This window comes from Choloepus didactylus, chromosome 6, assembly GCF_015220235.1.
Source record: "Choloepus didactylus isolate mChoDid1 chromosome 6, mChoDid1.pri, whole genome shotgun sequence".
Taxonomy (NCBI): Eukaryota; Metazoa; Chordata; class Mammalia; order Pilosa; family Megalonychidae; genus Choloepus; species Choloepus didactylus.
In genome coordinates this window covers 6,343,355-6,365,231 of record NC_051312.1, presented here as the reverse complement: position 1 = coordinate 6,365,231, position 21,877 = coordinate 6,343,355, and the positions used below count along the sequence as shown (strand labels likewise).

Below are 21,877 nucleotides of genomic sequence, written 5' to 3'. Positions count from 1 at the left end.
GGCTCGCAAAGTCGAGCACGCGTCAGAATCACCCCGCCTTCCTAAAAACACAGATCCTTAACACCCACCTGAGTTTCTGATTCAGTAGTTCCAGGACGGCTCGAGAGTATGCATTTCTAATAAGTTCCCAAGTGACGATGATGCTGAGGGTCCCGGGGTCTTTCTTCCAGAAGACATTCGACCCCAGCCCGGGGCAGGTCCTGAAAGCCCCGGGCACCGCCCCTCCCAGGCAAGCCCCGCCTCCACGCCGCGAGGCCCCTGTTCCCATTGGCTCCTAGCCATTGGGACCCCCTACGTCACAATGCTGCCACGCCCCCTCCCCGAACTCGCGGGGCGGGGACCCACGCTGCGCCTGCGCGGTGGAGTTCGGCGCGCGCGCGTTTTGCGCGGCTGAGGCGTCGGAGCGCGCGGCGCGACCCCATGGCGGAGCCGCGTGGCGAGTCGGACCCGCTTCTGGGCCGGGCCCGGGGTCGGAGCGGCCGCGACTGCGCGGGGTCGCCCACGTGCCACAGCGTGCGGGTCGGCGGAGGTGAGCGGCCGGGCCCGGGGGAGACGCCGGCCTGGGGCGCGCGGGGCTCCGCCGACCCCCAGCCCGTGTCGCTGCCGCGCGCGCCCCGGGTGCGAGCGGGGCCGGGGTCCGAGGAGGGTCCGGGCGGGACCCGGGTCCGAGCTGGCGTCGGGGTCTGAGTGGGGCGCGGAGTCCCGGGTTCGAGCGGGGTCCCGGGAGGGTCCAGGCGGGGTTCGGGGTTTCAGCCGGGCCGGACTCCGGGAGAGGCCCGGGGTCCCAGCAGGCAGGTGGGGAGGGCCGGAGGGCCGCTCCCCGCGGGCGGACTCGGCTCCCTGCCCGGGTCTGGGGCGGAGTTGGGGGCTGTGGCGTCGGGCGCCTCCCAGTTGCTCCCTGCTGTCTCCTGGACCTGGGGGGACCAGCCCCCTTCTGCGTGCCGGGGCCACGTGCCCCCCTCGGATGGCCCTAGTGACTCCCCGCGGCCGCAGCGCTGTCACTGACCCCATTTCCTAGGCGGGAACCAGAGGTGCAGAGAGGGGACCCCCTCCCCATGGTCACCCAGCCGGGAAGTGGCCGAGGTGGGATTCGAACCCCTTGAGGCTGACTCCAGAGGCCTTTCTCTTTATCATTCCTTGACCCACTGGGAATTGGGGTTCGACGCAACTTCCTCCCCGGGCTGGCCCTGGACAGCCCTCTCCAGCTCCTTCCTGCCCTTCCTGTTTACCATCCTCGAAACCCAGCAGCCGGAGACTGCGGGAGGGTGGCGCCGCTGGGTCCCGTGCCTCGGCTTTGTCCACAGATGAGGACATCGAGGCCCAGAGAGGCTGGGAGACTTGACCGAGGTCGCGGCCCTGGGTTCTGTGCACCTCCGCTAGCCCCCGGCTGGGCGTAACAGCTCGGGTCACCTTCCCTCCGCCCTGACCCTCCTCACCTGTCAGGGAGGACTGGGTGGGACAGGTGGGCCCCACCCCCTGATCCGGAGTCATGTGGCCATCAGTGGAATACCGGGGGACCGGGAACTCTAGAGCTGCCGTCCCCAGGAAAGTTTTCCGGTCGCCTCCTGGGCCCGGGCACACTGTCCGCTCGCCCCAGGCCTTGCAGTGTCCAGAGGCCCGGGTGCCCTTTTGGAATTGCCACTTCCTGGCTGCATGGCTGGCAGATGCTTAACCTTTCTGAGTCTCTAGAAGGGGGGTGGTATAATGGGTGGCCCAGGGGGTGTCGTGAGGAATTGGAGACAGTCCAGGGGACGCCTTGTGTGGTCTTGGGGACCGGGGGGCCCGGCCCTGTTGGCGCCCAAGCAGAATGGTTATTACCGGCCCCACCCCAGCCACGCAGGCGGTCAGGCCGGTCAGGTGAGGCCCACCCCGGTGGGTGGGAGCTGGGTGGGCTGCGTGGGCTGCGGGAGGGGCTCTCGGAGGCGGCCCTTGGACCTGCCTCCTGGCATCCGGCGTGGGCGTCCGGAACGGCCGCAGGACGCCATGTGTTCTGGGCTCCTGGCGCAGGCTGCCCAGCATGGCCTGGGTCTCCGTTCGCTCAGGGTGTGAGGACGGTCATTTTTTTTTCTTGTTCCTGGGTCAGAAAATGGTCCTTTACCAGTTATGAAAAAAAAATCATAGAAAAGGATTGCTAGGCTGTAGAATGAAATTCTAAAATAATAACAGTGGGTAACATTTACGGAGGACTTCACTGTGATAGCCTGTATATTGGTCTGTACATCTGTCTGTCCATCAGTCCAACAGGGTAGGGTCTGCAAGGAGACAGGCGCAGAGGTTTAGGGGCTCACCCAGGGTCTCCCGGGGAGCTGGCTGCATCCCTCGTGGGGCTGTGCAGGTTGGAGCTGGGAGCCCGAGGTAGGGGTAGGGTTTGGACCTGGGTGCTTGGGAGTGGAGGCCGGGCTGGTGTGGGTGGGCGATGGACCCCCATTGCCCTCCATGCTCCAAGCAGACCTCTGCCTGGGTACTTTGACCTGGTGGGGGAGGGGTACCTACAGGCCATGGCCCCCCAGTGTGGGGAGCTCAGGGCAGCCTGAGCCCAGAAGGGGAGGGGGCCAACCTGGGGGAAGATGATGTGGGAGATGAGTCCCTGATGGCTGGTGGGGAGACAGGGTTCCTGGTAAAGCCCTCGGCAGGGGTGGGGGCTTGGAGACTGCGTGGGTGGGGGGCTGGAGCAGCTGGAGAGGAGGCTGGAGGGCGGCTGGGTGTAGGGGGCCTGCATGGGTTTATTCCTGGAGCAGAACCACGAAGGGGTTGGGGGGGTGTTAGCTTCCCAGGACACCTTCAGGGGAAGTGACAGCTACCACCCTGAGGACCACCCTCAGGGCCTCCTGGGAAACTTTGAAGGGTCAGCTTCATGCTTGTACATGTGGGGAGACTGAGGCCCCGGGAGAGGAAGGTGCTGGCTCTGGGGGTACAGCACGGCCGTGGCAGAGCCCAGTGGCTGGGACCCACCATGCCCCCCACTGATCCCTGTCCCCAGGCATGAGCCCAAGGACAGGAGCAGCTTCCTGTGTAGTGCTGGCGGGCACGGCGGGCACAGTGGGCAGCGGCCTCTGGCCTCTGAAGCACTGCACATCTCTGCGTTTCCTTGGGTGCCAGTTTGTGTCTTCTGGCAGCTGTTGGCGACACGGGACTAGAGTGGAACTAGGGTCTTGGATGGAAGCCTTTGTCTCCCAGCCCCGAGCCCGCAAGGCCCGGACCCCGGGACCGCCCAGGCCCACCTGCTTCCCGCTCCATGCACGTGTGACCTCGGGCCTCTCCCGTGGCCTCTGCTGATGGGCACGGCTCCTCATGTCCATCAAGTAGCAGCTTCTGCGGTGGCCCACAGACCCGCATCCTCGGTGACCAGATGTACCAGCTGGGGTGCCTGGTTGGGGCGAGGGTCTCAGGAGCAGGTTGGGGCTCTGGGAGGTGGTGTTTTGTGCTCCCGACTTTTCCTGAAGGCTCCACCTGGGCAGGAGCTCCTACCTCCCTTGCCCAGATCCAGTCCCAGAAACCCCCTCCTCACGGTGCCACGAGATCCCCAGGTCGTTCCCCTGTAGCCTGACGGCTGCCCTGTCCCCATCAGGGATGCAAGGTCTCCCTCACCTCTGACCCTGGGGTGCCTGGAGCGGCCTCCTGAAACCTCTGGCCCCCGACACTAAAGGGACACCGTGACCCAGGCAGGGCTTCTGAGCTCTCGGTGCCTTTTGGAGAATGACGAGGGCGCCTCCTGCTTACCGATTCCAGTTTCACACGTCAGTGTTGAGTCCGTGTTCCGTTTGACGTAGGGCAGACGGGTAGGGTTACCTCGTCTTGCAGCCGCTGATCTGGGGGTGCAAGGGAGGCCGGCGGGGAGATGGCTGCGAGAGGGACCAGTGGGCATTTGCTGAGCACGTGCTGTGTGCCAGGCTGACCCGAGGGCTCCGTGTGCTCCCTTGTCACACTCTGTGGCACCCTGCCAGGGGTCGAGCTGGGCGGCCACAGCACCCCACCTTCCAGAGGAGGACTGGGGGCAGAGGCTGAGCCCCGAGCAGCAGGCTCCCGGGCTCCCTCAGAAGAACGGTGTCTTGCGTGCCTTCCTTCCGTGCTCCGCCACGTGGAGAGCACGGCTGCTTCTGGAGCCTGCGGTCCTGGGCCTCTCCGGCCCCGTCTCCGGGTCAACCTGGCCCCAGGCTGCTTTTCTGGTCCGTCCAGGTGGGTTCCTGCCTTCTGACCACACACAGACAATGCTCTAGGGTAAAGGGCATCTCCTTACGGATAGCTTCAGAAAGAAACTGCAGCCAGGCTCTTCCTGGACCCCGACGCGGCCCATGGAGGTGAGCCCCCCGTGATCCCACCCAGTAACCCACTGTGTCTCCCTGCCCACAGGCGCTGAGGCCACGAGGAACCTCTGCTTCAACCAGGCCGTGGTCTTCATTGAAGACGCGATCCAGGTGCATGGCGCGTCTCCTGTGGCTGGGCCCGGGCCGTCTCCGGGCTCTTGTGTAGTGGATGATGGGAGCCCTGCTGGCTGAGTCGTCCGGCCCCTTCACACCCTGCCCTCCTCACTGTGGGGTCAGGATACCTGGGACGGGGCCTTGAGGCCCCAGAAGGAGGTGGCGTTGGTGCTCTTCTGAGCCCTGCAATCGGGTGGTTCGGCTTTTGCCATGGGCTGGGTGCCCGCCGGGTGCCGGGGCTGGGCTGGGTCCTGGAGATGCACTGAGACGACAAGATCTCCAGTGCCCACAGATGGCATGCCAGCTCCGTTAGGAGAATAGGGTGTGGGAGCACACAGTGCCCCCCCTGGAGGATTGGGGGGCGGCTAGGGTCCCATGTGGAGGGGTGAGGGTGGGCAGCATCCTGGGGCTGGCACGGTTGAACTGGGGGGCGGTCAGCCTCGCACAGAGAAGAACACACCTTTCAGACAGCTGGGGGCACAGGTTGGCACGTGGCGCGAGCATGTGGAGCGAGTGCCTGCTGTCCTGGCGTGGCAGCGGCTGGTCCAGGCCCTGGGAGCTCGGGCTGGTGGGAAACCTTGCAGCCGGGTCAGGGCAGGGTGCCTTGTCCACGGGCCGGGGCTGAAGGGCCCCTGCGGGCCTCCGCCTGCCCCAGTTTGGGCCGTAGTGGGGTGAGAAGGGCACCTGCACATGTGCTGTCCCCACTCACGCACCACGTGTGACCTCCGCTTCCAGTACCGCTCCATTTACCACCGCATGGACACCCGCTCGATGTGGTTTTACCGACGGTATTACTCGGACATTTACCAACGGTGAGCGCACAGCCTCGGGTGGCGGGGGGGGCTGGGTCCTGTGGCCGTGGGTGGAGAAGGACCCAGGATCTCCCCTGCCGGGCCCTCCTCAGTCTGTAGGCGGAGGGGCTCTCTGGTGGCATGGACTCTGTTCCAGAACGGTCCAGTCACATTTGGCGAGATGAGTGGTTTTCAACCTGCCTGAGCCCCCAGCTGGGACCCCCCGTCTCCCCGGGCACCAGCTCCTCTCCCGGGTGCTCGGCTGCTGCCAGCTTTGTGGCCCTAGGGGACGGCTGCTTCTTGCCTTTTAACCAGTTTTTGTCCCTTTTCCAGGATTTTGGGCTTTGCCATTTTCTTGATCCTGTGTTTGGCTTTTGTGGAGACCCCCTCTTCGCTCACCAGCACCTCCGACGTCCGCTACCGCGCCAAGCCCTGGGAGCCGCCCTGCGGCCTGACTGAGAGCGTCGAGCTGCTCTGCCTGCTGGTCTTTGTGGCTGACGTCACTGTGAAGGTGAGGTGGCCTCAGGGTGCTGAGGGCCCGGGACCCGGCTCCAGCTGCCGCGGCCTTCCCAGCCCTCGGCTGTTTCCTCTGGGCCTTTTATCTTCTTTCTTCTAAATATGCCTGCAGCCAGCTAGCTCTGTTCCTGATTTTGCTCCTCAGTCATGGAAGGAGACGGCAGGGTTTCTTAGCGAGTTCTGGGCCTTGAGGCAGAGGCTCTGCCCACTCGTCTCCCTCTCTGGAACGTGAACTGAACCTGGGTTGTGCTGTTGAGGGCGGGTGGCCTTGTCGCTGGACACTCCAGCTGAGCAAGAGGGACGAGAGGCCAGGGTGGTCTCCTCACAGCTGACCCCCCCCAGCCCCACAGAGAGAGATGCCAGGTGGGGGAGGCCTTCTCGTTTTAGCTGACTGAGCTGGTGGACACTGATGGGGAAACTGAAGCAGAGGCGCTGTGCTGTGCCCGAGGTCCTACAGCAGGGGGCCAGGAGCAGAGGCCGCTCGGCTTCCTGCTCCCCCTCAGCATCGCCCCCCACCGGTGGCTGCCAGACGCTTGCTGCGTGACGCAGCGCCCTGTGGGGGCTGCTGGCTGAGCCCTCCTCCCTCCTCCTCTTGCCAGGGCTACCTGGTGGGGTGGACCCAGTTCAACAAGAGCCCCTGGCTGCAGGCCTACATCTTGGTGCTGGCCGTGTCTCTGGTGGATTGGGTGGTGTCCCTGAGTCTCAGGTGCTCCGAGGTAGGTGATGAGTGGGGACTCTGCAGGGTGCGGGGCTGGGGGGCGGGGTGGCTGGGCTCCGGTTCATCGCTGTTGTCTGCCCAACACTTCAGCTCATTGTTCCCACCTCGCAGATGAGAAGACTGAGAGCAGGGGAAGGCACAGGAGGTACCGTTGCTGAGGGGGGGCCTGCAGCCATTTCCAGCAGACCCCTTCCCGGCACATCCCCTGTCAGTTTTAATGTGCTCAAACTCGCGCATGCAGAGCCAGCCCGCACGGCCCGGCCGTCCCAAACCTGGCTGCAGAGCATGTGCTTTCCCGGAATGCCCAGAAGTAGCTCGCCTCGGTTTTGTAAAAGACAGCAGGGAAAAACCGGCCATCTTAGCATCCAGTCAGGAAAACGGAAGCCGTAGGTGCTTTAACAGAGAGAACTGAATATGGGGAATGAATTAAACTAGTGTCAAGTACCTGAAAAAGCAAAGAGGGGCCTCAGAGTGGTGCAGAAACAGGAGCTGCAGGAGGCAGCCCCATGCCTGGGCTGGGGGACCTGAAGGAAGAGGTCGGGGTTCTCCGGAGGGGACCTGGAAGCTCATGGCGGGGCCTGTGGAGCCCCTCAGAGGCTCCCTGGGGTGGGCCCTAGCGTTGCCGAAGGAGGGTGGAGGCTGAGCCAGGCACTGCCGATGGGAAGAGTGGTGGACGGGCTGAGCCAGGCACTGCCAATGGGAAGAGTGGTGGACGGTGGCTGAAAGGGCCCGTCCCTCTCCGTCCAGCCTCCCTCCCTCCCTCCCATGCCCCCGCTGGCAGGATCACAGAGCCAGCGACTGGGGACGACTGGTGGGCAGGGCCTCAGGGGCCGGATGGGGGCCCGGTCCCCGCTTGAGCTCCTCGGCATGCACAGTAGCCGCTCCCCCCCCCGCCCCCAGCGTGCGGCAGCACCAGCTCCTCCAAGACCAGCTGCCCTTGGTGCGACAGAAGACGGCTTCGCCCCCGCCCTGGGCAGCCGCAGCAGCCCTCGTCTCCATTTCCCAGGAACGGTCATCGCCGTCTTCATGACCGCTGGAATATTTCGTAACTCGAGGACTAAACTGTAAACATCCCTGCCACTCCCAGTCTTTGTAGGAACCAGGAGGGGAAAGAAGGGAGGAGAGAGAATTAGACGTAACGCTAGTTATGTGTGCGTAACAGGCAGGGAAGAATATACTGTCGCAGCCGCAGGCCCTGGTTGTAACCGGCCACGAGGCCCCCGCTGGGATTTGAAATCTCCTCCTGCTACCCTGCCCCGTCCCGCTGCTTCGGCTCCTGGCTGCTCCGGACTTTTCTAGTGGGGTGACCCAGACCTTCATTCCAGAGTGGACCAAGCCCTCAGGGGTCCTGCCCCTTCTTTTGATTGCTGTAGTAATCTGAGTTTCCACATTGGACGTGGGAACACTAAGAGGTGCCCAGAGGGGCCCCAACATAGACCCCCTGCCCTGGGCGGCCGCTCCCCAATCTGCCCTCGGCCTCGGAGTCACTGTCCCAGCTGGCACAGCGGCCCACTTCCCATGGGCCACCCTATGGGAGTTCAGAGCCCCTCCACGTTGGCCCCCCGCTCAGCATCACTGCCGAAGCCTTCCGGGGGCCGTGTGAGGCCAGTGACCTCCGTGGGCGTGTGTGGTCAGAGGAGTTCTGGATCTGGAGTGGCGTTGGCCAGCCAGCGTGGGGGGCAGGGCTGCCTCCGGAGCTCGGACGGTGGAGCTGGAAGAAGTGTCCTAGCAGGCAGGTGGCTCCGTCACCGGTGTGGCATCTGCTCCGGGGAGGGAGGGCCCAGCGTTGTCCCTGCTGCTGGCAGGAGTGACCTTGTGGGGGGAGGGCCCATGTTGCTGTCCCTGCCACTGTGGTCGCTGTGTACTCAGGGTGGCCAAGAAAAGAGGCTGGCCGATGTCCACAGGGCATCCACCCCTCCCCTTGGGTGGTCAGTGTCTCAAGAGGGCCTTCTGCTTGCATCTTCCCAACCCCCCAGTCCCCACTCCTCCAACCCTGTGCTTCCTGGCCCCGACCACCCATCCTGACTGGTAGTGACCACCCGTGACTCGGAATCTTTCCCTGTCCAGTGAGAGTGGATAGCCACATGCTGCCCATCCTGGGCGCACTCTCCCGGGGACATTCCTGATCAGGCTGCAACACCCTACATGGTGTCTTCTGCCTGGAGCCACACATCACAGCACCATCTGCACACCAGGCCCAGGTTCCTGCTGTCGCAGCTGGCCAGTCACACAGCCCCAGGGAGCCCTTGGGTGCCTGTGGGGTGGAGGCAGGGCACAGGGCTGGGGCCAGCTGACCCCTTGTGCCCCACCTCCCTCAGCGCGTGGCTGCTGTGCCCGACAGGCTATCCGGCCCCTCCGGGGGCTGCTGTCAGATGTTGTTCTAGTTTGCTAATGCTGCAGAATGCAAAACACCAGAGATGGATAGTCTTTTATAAAATGGGTTTATTTCGCTACACAGTTACAGTCTTAAGGCCACAAAGCATCCAAGGTAACACCTCAGCAATCGGGTACTTCACCGGAGGATGGCCAATGGCGTGCGGAAAACCTCTGCTAGCTGGGAAGGCAGCTGGCGTCTGCTCCAAAGCTCTGGCCTCAAAATGGCTTTCTCCCGGGATGTTCCTCTCTAGCAAGCTTGCTCCTCTTCAAAACATCACTCCCAGCTGCACTTAGTTCCCTCTCTGTGAGTCAGCTCATTTATATGGCTCCACTGATCAAGGCCCACCCCGAATGGGCGGGGCCACGCCTCCATGGGAACATCTCATCAGAGTCATCACCCACAGCTGGGTGGGGCACAGTCCAAGCAAATCTAACCAGCACCCAAACGTCTGCCCCACAAGACTACAAAGATAATGGCATTTGGGGGACACAATACATTCAAACCGGCACGGATGTGCAGTCTGCCAGACACCACTTCTCAAGCAAGACCGTTCTTTGCAGAAGAGGCCGTGGCTTTTCTGTGAAATCTTGGGGGCCTGAGCTGAGCTGCTCGCCTTGTGGCTAGCCAGAGGCCCAGTACCTGCCACACAGCTGCTTTTCCTTGGGGGCAACCCACACCCACGCGCCTGCTCGTCCTCACGGAGCCCTACATGGCCCTGGCTGGCCGGGGTGCTGTTGTTGGGTTGGGTTATTGGGGTTGGGGAAGCTGCTTGTTGACCTGTGGCTGACAGCAGATGAGGGTCTGCGTCCCCAGGGTAGGGGGAGCTGGAGGATCTTCAGCTCCTGCTCAATTACATGGCCTTGGTGGGGGCTGAGGGGATCCCCTGAGAACTCGGGGACCCAGGTGCAGATCCGTCTTGCAGGTGTTCCCTGCATCTCTTCCAGACTGTGCGGATTCGCCGGCTCCTGCGGCCCTTCTTCCTGCTGCAGAACTCTTCCATGATGAAGAAGACCTTGAAGTGTATGCGGTGGACGCTGCCGGAGATGGCCAGGTGGGTGCCGGGGCCCGGGGCTGGCAGGGATGTGGCCGGGGTCTTTCTGCCTTCTGCCGTGGTTGGGGGCAGTGCCCACTGGGGTTCCTGTTCGGGCTGCTGGGCACGGAAGACCTGGGGTGGGTGATGATCGCTCCCGCCGGGCCCTGGTGTTCCTGCCCCTCCTTCCACCTCAGGGTCCCTCCCCCGGGAGCTCATGGGGCCGCTCCCCTCTCCTCCAGCCCCTGGAGCTTGCCCCTGGGGTTACAGATTTGTCCTTGCCAAAAGGGAAAGGTCACAGGGTAGGGTGGGCCTTTCTCTGAGACCCCACTGGGTCGAGCACATGGTGCATCTGGGGAAGGGGACCAGGTGCAGCTGCAGGGGCTGCTGGTGACCTGGAGGGGAGGTTGGCATCATGTCAGTGAATGGGTGGGCTGCCCCCCGACCCGTCCCCTCCACAGTGTCGTGCTGCTGCTCTCGCTCCACCTGTGCGTCTTTACTATGTTCGGGATGTTGCTCTTCACCGGGGAGAAGGTAAGGGGGCACAGGGAGGTGCGGGACAGGGGGGTGTGGGACGGGGCGGGGGGCAGAGCGAGGGGTAGGGAAGGGCAGGGGATGGGCGGGGTGAGAGGGCCTCACGCCTCAGCTGCTGGTCTTTGTCCTCTCCCCGCTGGGTCCCCTTCCCGCCCGAGCCCCTTGCAGCCCGGGCTCCTGAGCAGGTCCACCTGAGGCCTTTGAACTGGGGGCACAGGCCCTGCCGGTCCAGTTGCTGGCCTGGGAGCCCCAGTATCCCCAGGGTGACCTGGAAGAGCCGGCTCCCTGCCAGGTTTGCGCTCTGTGGCCCTAATGGGGAACTGGGGCCGAGGAAGGTGATTGTGTAACTGGTGAGGTTTTGGCACTTTTCCCTGCTGGGGGTCAGGAGAATAGTTTGGTGGAGGTTGAACTGTCCTGGCTCTTTGTCCTTTGGCCTCCTCGGGCCCCTCTCCAGGCCTGGAGGAGAGGACTTGGGAGGCTGGCTGTGTTGGGGATGCCTTGCCTGGCAACTCCCTGGCTCGGGCTGGCTGAGCCCGCAATGCCCGCTGCTTTAGCAGCTTTTCCTGTCAGCGCCGCCTGGCTGAGCCTGCTTGTTGTCTCCTGCCCTGATTCATCTCAAAGCACCACCTTGGCCTTACCTCTGATACCCTTGTTGGCATTTTCTAGGCCAGGGGCTGCCAGCCTGGCTCAGGGCCCTGGTCACTCGCTGGCAGTGGGGCTGGTGCGAGCCCGGGCTCCCTGAGTCCTGCCTTGGACCCCCCTGCTCCCCCTGCAGCCTGCGGCCTCCCTTCCAGGCTCTCGCCTGCTGAGACCAGGGTTCTCGGCATGGAGGGTCCCATCCAGGGCTGCTTGGAAGGACTCGATTTGCAGAGGAGGAGCACAAAGAGGGTGGGAGGCGCCCAGGGGAGAATGCCGGCACCTTGGGGGCCTTTCGTCCCCTGGGCCTCAGGGCCTTGTCTGTTGCATGGTGGGGGGTGACAGACCCCCTGTCTGGCATGATGCTCAGCCCTGAGCCTGGGTCACGCAATTGCCTCTGGGGGGTGGGTGGCTTCACACCCACTTATTTGGATGTGAGGGTTTTGGGTGGATTGGGGAGAGCCCACGTGGGCTGGGCACAGCCCACCTTGGAATCCTCCGTGTGGGGAGGGCTTGCCTTCCAGGCTCCTGCAGCTAGGTGGCTTGGTTCTGGAAGTCTGTGCTCTCTTCTGTCCTTGCGGGGCCTCCACTGAGGCCCTGGTGGGGCTGCCTTGCTCTCCCCCAGCACAGCCTACCCGTGCCCATGGCTCTGTATGTGATGGGGACCCCCAGTCCCCGGAACTCCCTCTCGGTGATGCTTGACGCCTCCCTGGCCAGTGGCAATCTGTTACCACCAGTCGACTCCCCTGACCTCAGCGTCCAGTGATGAATGGGCCAGGTGGCAGCCCCGTCCTTTCAGTGGGGTGCCGGTGACGTGCTCACAGGCTCGTGGCAGGCGTGGCATGTTGCATGTTGGCCCTTGGCTGGTACCTGGAAACGATCCCCAAGTGAGGGTGGTTTCCTGGGCCCAAGACCCCAAGTTTGGCTGTGCCAGGCTGGGTCACCTGCAGAGGGGTTTACAGGCCATGCCCTTTCCTGCAGGGGTCTGGGGTGCTGGTTGGCAGAGGGTGCCACGTGTCCAGGCCCTGGTCCGAGAGAAGGGCCGTGGCACGCCTGCCCCGGGTGGCCCTTCCTGGAGGGGAGACGATGGGAAGGCCATGGGTGACCCCTCCAGACTCGGCCTGTGCCCCTTGCCAGCGCCTCTTTAGTCTCATTCCTCCTAGTGCCCTGACCGTGTGGGTGGTCCCAGAACCCCCGATGCTGACTCTCCCGGGGGGCTCCTGGTCCCAGGCCTGGCTCACTCCTAGCGGGTGGGCTCTCCGTGCTCAGGGTCCTGGACAGGTGGTGTGCGGCTGGTCTGTGGGTGTGTGGGCCTCCTTCCTGTCTGGAGACTGCGAGTCTGCGCCTGTCTGGTTCTCTGGGAGATTCAGGTCGGGGCTGCTGACCTGGGGGAGGGTGGACCTGGCTGTGGGTCCGGGCTCGGAGCTCTGCGGCCTGAGGCTGAGGCCTGAGCGGCTTCTCAGAGCTGTCCCCTCTGCTCTGGGCAGGACGGGCAGGACAAGGAGAGGCTGATCTATTTTCGCAACCTGCCGGAGGCCTTGACGTCCCTCCTGGTGCTGCTGACCACTGCCAACAACCCGGATGGTGTGTGCCGAGCCATGCAGGATGGGTAGGGGGTGGGGACGAGAGGGAGGCTGCAGGGGTGGGCACTGAGGGGCATGGGGTGCCCAGGGTGGTGGTGGGAGCCCTGGAGGACGGTGAATGGGTGGGGGGAGTGAGAGGGTAGCTGGAGGGTAGCTGTGTGTGTGTGTGTGTGTGTGTGTGTGTGGCCCTGAATGGCATGTGGGAGGTTCCTGGGGTGAGAGGGTAGCTGTGAGGGGTGTGTGTGTGGGTGTGTGTGTGTGGCCCTGCATGGCATGTGGGAGGTTCCTGGAGTGAGAGGGTAGCTGTGAGGGGTGTGTGTGTGGGTGTGTGTCTGTGTGTGTGTGTGTGTGTGTGTGTGTGTGTGTGTGTGTGTGTGTGTGTGTGGCCCTGCATGGCATGTGGGAGGTTCCTGGAGTGTGAGCTGGGGTTCCTGGGGGCTGATGTCCCTCTGGCTGCTCTGTGGGTGTGTGGCCAGGGTGGGGGTGCAGTCCTCCTGGGTGTGACAATGCTCCGGCCACCCTGGGGGGTGCGTCCATCTTGGATTCAGTGTGGTCCTTGGCCAGTGGAGACCTTTGCAGGAGGATGGCTTGGGGCCTCTCCCATCCAGGGAGAGCTGTCTCCGTGGTCCCTGGGAATGGAGAGAGCCACTTGTCTGGGAGGGGCTGCAGGAAGGCCTATGCGAGCTTGGCACAAGGGCTGAGCTTCCTGGGCAGGTAGTGAGGCCCCCGTTCCCAAGGGTGTGCAAGCAGGGTGAGGACCAGCGTTTGGACAAGTAGGTCTCCCAGGTCTCCTGACCCAGAGCCCTCCTTCCTGTCGAGAAGTGAACGGCAGAGGGTTGTGGTGGGAATCGGAGCGAGTGCTGAGGTTTTCAGTTCTCTGGCTGCTTCTCTCCATCAGTGATGATTCCTGCGTATTCCAGGAACCGGGCCTACTCCATCTTCTTCATCTTCTTTACTGTGATAGGTGAGTCCCAGTGGGGCTAGGGGCTGCTGTACCACTTCGGCCGAGAGCCCGCCTCTGCGAGGGGTTCCTCACGCTTGAGGCAGGGTGCCCCACTCTGACCAGAGTCGCCTGTGTCTACTCTTACTTAGGGTGGCCAGCCCCCCTTTGGTGCTCTCTGGGGCAGCTGGGCCAACCTTTGGTGCCCGGGCACTGCCCCCAGCTCTGGGCCACTGCCTGGAAGGTTTGAACTCCGCTGGTTGTCCCAGTCTGCCTCGCCGAGACCTGGGGTGGTCGGGACCCGCTGACGGTGGCTTTTCTCTCTTGAAGGAAGCTTGTTTCTGATGAATCTGCTGACGGCCATCATCTACAACCAGTTCCGGGGCTATCTGATGGTGAGCTGGCCGCTGCCCGCTCTGCACCAGGAGGGGGCCCTCGGGACCGTGCAGGGCCCATCACGCTGCCCAGACGGGTCCTCGGCCTTGCCTCTTCCCCTCCCCGCCTCCCTCCCTCCAGCCCCTGTCCCCACCCCCAGCCCCCTTTCCCCATGCCCCACCCAGCCTGGCTCTGGCCGGGGCTGAGGGGTGTGTGGCCCGGGCGGGGGCTGAATGAGCCACCCCATCCCCCCCTGCAGCAATCCCTCCAGACCTCCCTCTTCCGGAGGCGGCTGGGCATCCGGGCTGCCTACGAGGTGCTCTCCTCCAAGGCGGAAGAGGGGGCAGGCCACCCCCGCGCGTGAGTGCCGAGGCTCCCTGGGACCCCCTCACCGGGAATGGGCTTGGGGCTCTTGGGGGCGGATCTGGGTGCTCGCAGGGAGGGTTTCCTCGGTGGATCGTTCCAGATGTTTCCTTGTGTGCGAAGCTCCCTCTGCCTGGCCCTGGACTTTTACTATTCCGTTTGGAATCGTGAACTCCACGGTGTCCCTGCTGCTCCGGGTTTGCATCCTCCTTGCATCTGTGTTAAGTGGCCTGAGAAAGGGTCTCCCCAGGTCTGTGCTCTCTCCACACCCCTGGGCTCTTACTGGGGCTTCCACGTCGCAGGCAGTTTGGACATTTCTCTGTTCAGCTGCTTTATTTTGTAAATGAGGGAGCTTGAGACATGTAAACGAGAAAGTGTGTCACGGTGGAATGGTTGGGATGCTCGTTGGCAGGAGCCTCCGTCAGATGCCCCTTCTGAGTGTGCTCCTCCATGAGGTGGTGATAGTGGAGCCTGTCTCCAGGCTTTAAATGAGACGGTGTGTGCAAAGGCCCCGTGGTGCTGCCCGTGGTGGGTGCTGCCCTTGGCGGAGCTGCTTGTCACTGTCCAGTGTCGTCGCCCAGGGTTGCAGAGGCATTTGTGGCAAAGCTCAGGCCAGAAGCCGGGCCCCGAGGACCCAGACCGGGGCACCCGAGAGGGTTCTGAGTGGGCTCTGCTCACCAGGGTGTGGTTTGTTTTCCCACAGAGTTGGGGTGAAGCCTGAGACCTTCCAGAAGGTGCTTCAGGAAGTCCAAATGATTCCTTTCCTCAAACAAGCCATGATGAAGGTGGGACATCTCTCCCCTCTGTGCTGTCCCAGGCTTGTGCTGCTTGGCTGCTCCTGGGGTCATGTCACTCAGCCCCTTTGCAGGGCGGGAGGGTTTGGCTGGCCTCTGCTGGCTTGGGTGGGGTGCAGCAGCCGCCTCTTCCACTCTGGGGCTCCCTGGGGCGTCGACCAGGAGGTGGAGCCGGCTGACGTGGCTTCTCTTCTCTGCAGAGGGTGCACGCCTACAGGGGCAGCCTGCTCTCAGCCGACGAGTTCCAGAAAATATTCAGTGAGCTTGACAAAAGGGTGATCAAGGAGGTAACAGGCCAGGCCTGGGTCTCTCAGGCTGGTGGGGATTTTCACAGCATGGTTTCCACTGCCGTTGATCCCCCTGGATAGCGTGATTATCGCCCGTGCAGGGTGCCCCTTCCCGGGGACTCTGGCTCCAGGGATTGCCACTGGGGTGATTTTATCGACTCCATGGAGTTCACCAGGTCACAGCAGCCGGCCTGCTCCAAGCCCAACTCGGAGAAAACTTCTGAGGGGTTTTCTCTGTCCCCCAGGCAGACTCTCCAGCTCCTCTCTTCCCCGGGAGGTTCCTGGTGCTTGTCCTGTCCAGGGGCTTTGTTCTTCATCTCGGATGTTGGTTTTTGAAGTCACCACCAGACAGGCCTGGGCTTCTGGGTCAGACTGTGCTTTGAGGTTGCCTGTGTTTCCGTGGCAGCCTCCTGGGGCTGGGCTGGGCGTGCTGGACCTGGTGGGATGTGTCCTAGGCCACCTGTTGGGGCTGATCCTGCCGCTCAGCCTTGAGAGGCCGAGCCAGGCCTTGGAATGGGGAGTGAGAGGTGGGCCGGCACTCCCTGCTAGTTGGGCCCTTGGCTCTCTGTCCCTCCAACTGCTTTGGGGTTTTTGGGTGGCCTCTGCGGCCACAGGCATTTTTCCTCCTCATACAGAAGGTTTTCTCAAAAACTTTTTACTAGGCTTCCAGAGCCCGAAGCCAGGCCTGCCTCAGCAGCTAGCGTTTGGTGCTGCACACCTGTCCCCTGCGTCATCCGGGGCCTCCCTTCTGGTGCCCACACTGCGGGCATGGGGGAGGGTCGTGTGCCACCCCGTGCCCACTGCCGTGATGCCGCAGGCCTCCGAGCAGAGAGCTGGGAGGGGCGGCCTGAACACACTGGGGGGTCCCATGATGGTGGTTTTCCAGCACAGGACTTTGGGAAGCCCGTTCTGGACGCTGACCCCTTCCCAAGCCAGGAGCTTTGCTCGGCAGCGGCCGTGGCCTCCCGTGCCCTGACCCTGCCCCTTTCCTGGTGCAGGTGCACCCGGCAGGGGTAGGCTGCTCATTTCAAGGGTGCTGTAGAGGTGGCTCTTGTTTCCGGGGCCTTGCTCAGAGGCCTCTGCTGGGCCACCCCGTGCTCTCCCTGGCGCTTGGCCTTTGGGCCTGTGGGATGTTGCCAAGTCCCGGTTGTCCAGAGCCTCCATGCCCACCCTCTCCCAGCATGAGGGTTTGGGGACGTCAAAAAGGAGGGGCCTCCTCCACCTCTAGTGCTGCAGAAGGACAGACAGAGCCTATCATCCCCTACCCTATGGCGAGGCAGGCATATCAGCCATGGGTCAGGCCCTGCCCTGGGGGGCTCCGACACTCAGGCTCGGGCTCGGGCCCTGGCTGGGCCTCTCTGGTCCTATCTCCCCTCTTCCCGTGCAGCCTCGGGGCCTCAGCCCAGAGCTGAGGATTTAGATGGAGCTGAGCATCCTCGTAGTGACTTTAGGACGCCCCAGATGGCTTCATTTGGGGTGTGCCCAGGTGCCCGGGCGTGGTTTGGGCAGCGAGGTGCCGGCCAGGCAGACTGGTGTCAGGAGAGCAGGGCCTTCCACAAACCCCCCGGGTCAGGCAGCCCCTCCGTCAGCCCAGCCGGGGCAGGAAGCTGCCCGTACCGTTAACCAGCTGCAAAGGCCACACCTGCTGGTGCCTGAGAGACGTTTTACTTCTTTTAGTGAGAATTTTTTTTGGGGGGGTTTAAAAACCTTGTTGTCATTCATTATAGGCAATAGATGAAAATAGAAACATCTGTGTCATCCCCTACCCGGAGGTGAAGGGTTTTATTATTTCCTGGTTACGCTGGTGGCACATGCACACGTTCTTCTCGTAACCATTGAGCACTGGGTGAAGCTGAACTCGCCCTTGACCACGTGGATGGTCGGGAGGCAGCAGCCACCGGTGGTTGAACAGGGGGCACTTGGCATAAAGAGGTGTTGGCCCTGGTGGACCCGTGACGGGGCTGTGAGGGAGCACCGCACGGTGTCCTGGGGCCGAGGGGCACAGGCCTGGAAGGGGCCCCTCCCCAGGGCTGGGGCTCGGATCTCTCTGGAGAGGGTGTGGCTCAGGCCACAGGTGGCAGGCCTCGCGGGGGTCGGCAACGGGGTGTGTGTGTGTGGAGGGAATCGGGGCATCCCCGCGGCCAGGGGCTTCTGGGGCGCCGTTTTCTGGGTCGAGGACTGTGGAAAGGTTGGGAAAGCTAGTGACGGGTCAGGCTGTGGGGTCGCCAAGGGGCCTTTTGCCAGGGCGCGTGGTGGGGACGGAGCTGACCCCCGGGGCAGCTAAAAGCCATGAGCGCCCCTGCCTCCCGCAGCGTCTCTCCCACTCCCTCTGCCTGGAAGCTCCAGGCGGTGCCCCCCATCGACGACGGGCTCGAAGGGAGCTGCCCCTTGCTGCAGAGCCGGTGTCGAAGGGCAGAGGGAGAGCGCGGAGGCCGTGGAAGGCACAGCCGAGCCGGTCCCGAGTGGAAGAGCCCCTCTGTCTGGACCCGTGCTCTGGTGCTCTTCCAGATCTTTCCGTGTGCAAGTGCAGGCGCAGATGTGCTTCTCGAGAAAATGGCATAGATGTGAGGTGTCACAGTGTTCACTCTGCAGCTCACCCCTTTCACGCAGCGGTTTCTTGCAGATCTTGCCGTTTTCGTCTTAGAACTCTGTGTGAGGGGGCAGTGCCCGTACGTGCCCATCTGATGCTGTGGCCACGTGGGTCGTGGAGCACTTGAAAGGTGGCGAGTGCAGCCGAGGGACTGAAGTTTTAATTTTGCTGGATGTAAATTTGAGTGGCCCCCGTGGCTGGTGGCTCCTGCCGGGGACGGCGCACGTGCAGCTCCATCTGCCTCTCGCTGCTGCACTGTGGCCTGGCCCTGGCCGGGGAGGGCCGGCTGCTCCTTGTGGCCTGCTACGGTGGTCTCTGCTGTGTGGGGTCTTCCACGCCTGTCCTTCCACGCATGCAGTCATCTCGGGGTGTGAGCCCCGAAAGCATCAGGTTTAACTGGCTGTTACCAAGTTGCCCTTGGCCATTTTCCTCTCCCACCTGTTAGCAGCACGAGTTATTTTGTTCCTGTGTTAAGCTGTTGTGGTTATTACCGTTCAATTTATATCTTTTTATGTACGTGGCATTTTTCACATTGGGATGGACCTTGCACACGCTTAAAATTCCCATGTCATACTCCGTCTTGCATTTCTCAGTCTCAGGGAAGTGATTTCTTCCTTCTGTTTTGGTGCTGTAAAGATGGCTGCGGTGAGCACCCGGTGTGGGCTTGTCTCAGTGTGGATAGGCTAGAGTAGGCGACAAGGGGGACAACGGCCGGATCCCAGAACAAGGGGTTCAGCGCTCGGAGGCTCCCGACGGCCACGCAGTCTGGGGCCCTGCTTCTGAGCGCGTGTCCCCTTCCAGCACCCGCCGCGGCCCGAGTACCAGTCTCCGCTTCTGCAGAGCGCCCAGTTCTTCTTCAGCCACCACTGCTTCGACTACCTGGGGAACGTCATCGCCCTCGGGAACCTCGTGTCCATCTCTGTGAGCCCTGGGGGGCCCTGTCTGGGGTGGGGGTGGGGGCGCCTCCCCGCGTGGGGTGGCGTGGCCTTGCTGTGCGGTGCCCGGGCTGCGTGGCGCGGCAGGGGGGCCGGCCTGGTGAGTCGCCCGCTCGGGTTCCCCAGGTGTTCCTGGTGCTGGACGCGGACATGATGCCTGACGACCGCGACGACTTCATCCTGGGGGTGAGCTCCACGGGGCGGCCGCGGGCCAGTGCCGTCCACGCTCTCCGTGCCGTCCATGCTCTCCTGCCGGCAGGAGGCAGCGCAGCCTCGGGGTGCAGGGGTGGGTGGGCGTCACGGAGGAGGGGGGTGCGGGGCGCAGGGAGAGGCCGTGCGGGGGCACCCGGTGGGCGAGGGGTGTGGCGGGTGGAGCAAGACCTGGTGGCAGTGGCTCGGATCGGAGCGTGGTGCGCCAGCCCATCGGTGGGTGTGCGGTGAAGGTGATTCCATGAAACGATAGTGAATTAGTGAAAGCCATTTAATTTCCTCTAGTCGTGTAAGGAAGTTTAATTTATCAATGCAAAAATGACTTATCAAGTCATAGATCTTAAGTTCAGCTTTATTGTAGTGTCAAAAATGGAAAAATGGTTCTCATGAAGTTATGTTTGAAATCCTTTTAATTTACACATAAGGAAAACAAAATTTTATTATTATTAATTTGTTGAGTTTTTTCCTTGCTGACAGAAGAGGGGTTCAGGCTGCTTTTCGTGAGTTACTTGTTGCAATGGTGGCCGTTTTTCGATTCCTAAGTGAAATGTCAAATTGAGTGCAATTGACCCTCATTTTGCTTTTTTAAACGATAGCTTTCCAAGTATTACAGTCAGGGTGATTGTTTCTAAGGCGCTTCTGGGCAGGCGAAGCTGGTTTTGCAGAATCCCATCCTTCTGGCCCCTCACTAACTGCCTGTCAGCAAAGTGTGTTTGCGGCATTTGCCGGTGCCCTGTGTCGGGTGTGAACAAAAAGCAGTGACTGAGAATACAAAGAACTTGGACTGGAAGCCAGTGGAGACGTCGAGGGGGTCGGTGGGCCGCCAGCCCCTGCCCTGCCCTCCGTGGGCTCCCCCGGTGAGGCCCAGATGACTTTCCCCATTGGCCTCAGAAAGACCTGGGCCCTGAGGCCCCGACCGGGGGGTGCTCAGCCCCCGAGCCGTCACCACGGGACCGGGAGGGCTGCTGCCGGGAGGGAGGGGCGCCTGTCCCGAGGGCCTCACCCCAGGGGGAGTCCAGAGGCCACTGGAGGGCAGGGGGGCGGCAGGAGACCCCAAGGAGGCTGGTGGCTCTGGGAGGAGAGAGAGAAGGGGCTCGGGCTCAGTCACTGGCGGTGGGTGGGAGCAGGCTGGCGGCAGGGAGAGCACTGGGGGGCTGCGGTGTCCTGGGGGTATGGGGGGAGGCGATGCCAGGCTCCACTTGCTCCCGGGCTCCAGTGGTGGATGCATCCCAAGAGCAGGCCCAGGGGGCTCAGGGGAAGGGTTTGGCCTGGGGCGTGGCTGGGCTCATGGGAGGTGGGGAGGCCTGGGGTGGGGTGCAGGTGTGTGGCAGTTGGGTCTGTGGTAGTCGAGGAGGGAAGGGCACGGAGGAGGAAGGGGCGGGTGGGCACGGGGGCTGCAGGGGAGTGGGAGGACACATAGGCAGTGGGTCAGGGGTTGGGAGGGAGCTGATGGCAGTGTCGGCTGGGGCTGGGGAGGGGCTGGGGAGGTTCCGTGAGCCGAGGGCCCCTGCGGGCTGAGTGGGTGGCTCTGCTGTCGGGTAATTGGCAGCACCAGGGCTGAATCCCACGTCTGCCTTCTGCCCCTTGCAGGTCCTCAACTGCGTCTTCATCCTGTACTACGTAATGGAGATTCCCCTGAAGATCTTTGCCCTGGGCCTTCGAGGGTACCTGTCCTACCCCAGCAACGTGTTTGACGGATTCCTCACCTTAGTGCTTCTGGTAAAGCTGGGGCTGGGGGCTGGGGTGGGGGCCTCTCCCAGATGGGCCTGCTGAGCTCCACGTGCAGTTCGGGGGGCTGTGGGAACTGGGGCTCCCGCCTCGAGTGAGAGGGGCTGCTTTTCCCCACGTGTGAGCTGCTTGGCTGGGCATTGGCGGGGTGAGGGGGTGCTGCCGGGGGCTGGGGTTTGGCCGCCATCTGAGCATGGCGGGGGGCAGGCTGCAGCCTGATGATGCTCTTGCCTCTCCCAGTCCCGGGGAGGCTGGATGGTCCCCCCAGCTCTCACCAGCGGAGCGAGCATGGGCACAGCTCAACGCCTCCAAGGCACCAGTGTCCCCTTGGCTGGTGGGCGGGCTTAGGCCCCCAGGGCGTGCTCGGGAAGTGCTGCGTTCCCTCTCCTCTGGGACCCTGTGGTGAGGCTCCTGTCTGGTGTGGGTTTTCACCTCGGACTGTTTAGTGGCCCCTCGGGACGTGAGCGAAGATGATTCTAGAAGGGCGCTTAGTCCTTGCTTAAGGTGTTTCTCCAGCACCTGAGACTCCCTGGGCTTTTCCCTTGACCCGACCTTTATATACATGTGTGGGTCCCCCAGATCCGCAAGACTGGGGTGTCTCTCTGAGCTGAAGAAAGTCTCGGCATTTGGAACCAACCCCTGGCGTCAGGGAGTAAGCTCTGCTTTCTCCCCGAAAGCCTCCTTTGGGGAGAATGTACCAGACATGAGCTCTATGGTTCGTTCACGAGCGGCCCGGGTTAGTGCTGCTGTGGCAATGCCACCTTCTCTCTTGCAATTGAAGGTTTTGGAGATCTCCACGCTGGCTGTGTACCGCTTCCCACACCCAGGCTGGTATGTGACCCAGTAAACAGCGCCCCATCTAGCACCCCCACCTGGGGAGGGGTCTCCAGGGGCTGCCCAGGGTCCCCGGTCCACTTGCTCGGGCCTCTCTGATCCTAGGGCAGAGCGCCTGAGGGACGGTTGAGCAGGTGGGCTCACCTGGACGTGGGCTGCAGAGGCTCCTGCCGAACAGAGGGCTCCTAGTGGAGGAGTGGACCCCCTCGTTGCTTGAG

At 62.9% G+C, this 21,877-nt stretch overlaps 1 protein-coding gene across 1 annotated transcript in view; it reads left to right on the top strand.

The window, feature by feature from the left end:
* The first annotated feature begins 369 nt into the window (after positions 1 to 369).
* Positions 370 to 21,877, top strand: part of TPCN2 (two pore segment channel 2) — a 28,986-nt gene continuing 7,478 nt past the window's right edge. Inside the window, exons 1-17 of the mRNA XM_037838701.1 lie at positions 370 to 529; positions 4,351 to 4,415; positions 5,154 to 5,230; positions 5,543 to 5,720; positions 6,325 to 6,441; positions 9,765 to 9,871; positions 10,312 to 10,384; positions 12,508 to 12,604; positions 13,502 to 13,567; positions 13,874 to 13,938; positions 14,178 to 14,278; positions 14,985 to 15,066; positions 15,276 to 15,362; positions 18,754 to 18,873; positions 19,014 to 19,073; positions 20,688 to 20,816; positions 21,607 to 21,656. Coding sequence (XP_037694629.1) covers positions 421 to 529; positions 4,351 to 4,415; positions 5,154 to 5,230; positions 5,543 to 5,720; positions 6,325 to 6,441; positions 9,765 to 9,871; positions 10,312 to 10,384; positions 12,508 to 12,604; positions 13,502 to 13,567; positions 13,874 to 13,938; positions 14,178 to 14,278; positions 14,985 to 15,066; positions 15,276 to 15,362; positions 18,754 to 18,873; positions 19,014 to 19,073; positions 20,688 to 20,816; positions 21,607 to 21,656 — 1,583 coding nt within the window. The 5' untranslated portion in view covers positions 370 to 420. The remainder of the gene's footprint in view (positions 530 to 4,350; positions 4,416 to 5,153; positions 5,231 to 5,542; positions 5,721 to 6,324; positions 6,442 to 9,764; positions 9,872 to 10,311; positions 10,385 to 12,507; positions 12,605 to 13,501; positions 13,568 to 13,873; positions 13,939 to 14,177; positions 14,279 to 14,984; positions 15,067 to 15,275; positions 15,363 to 18,753; positions 18,874 to 19,013; positions 19,074 to 20,687; positions 20,817 to 21,606; positions 21,657 to 21,877) is intronic.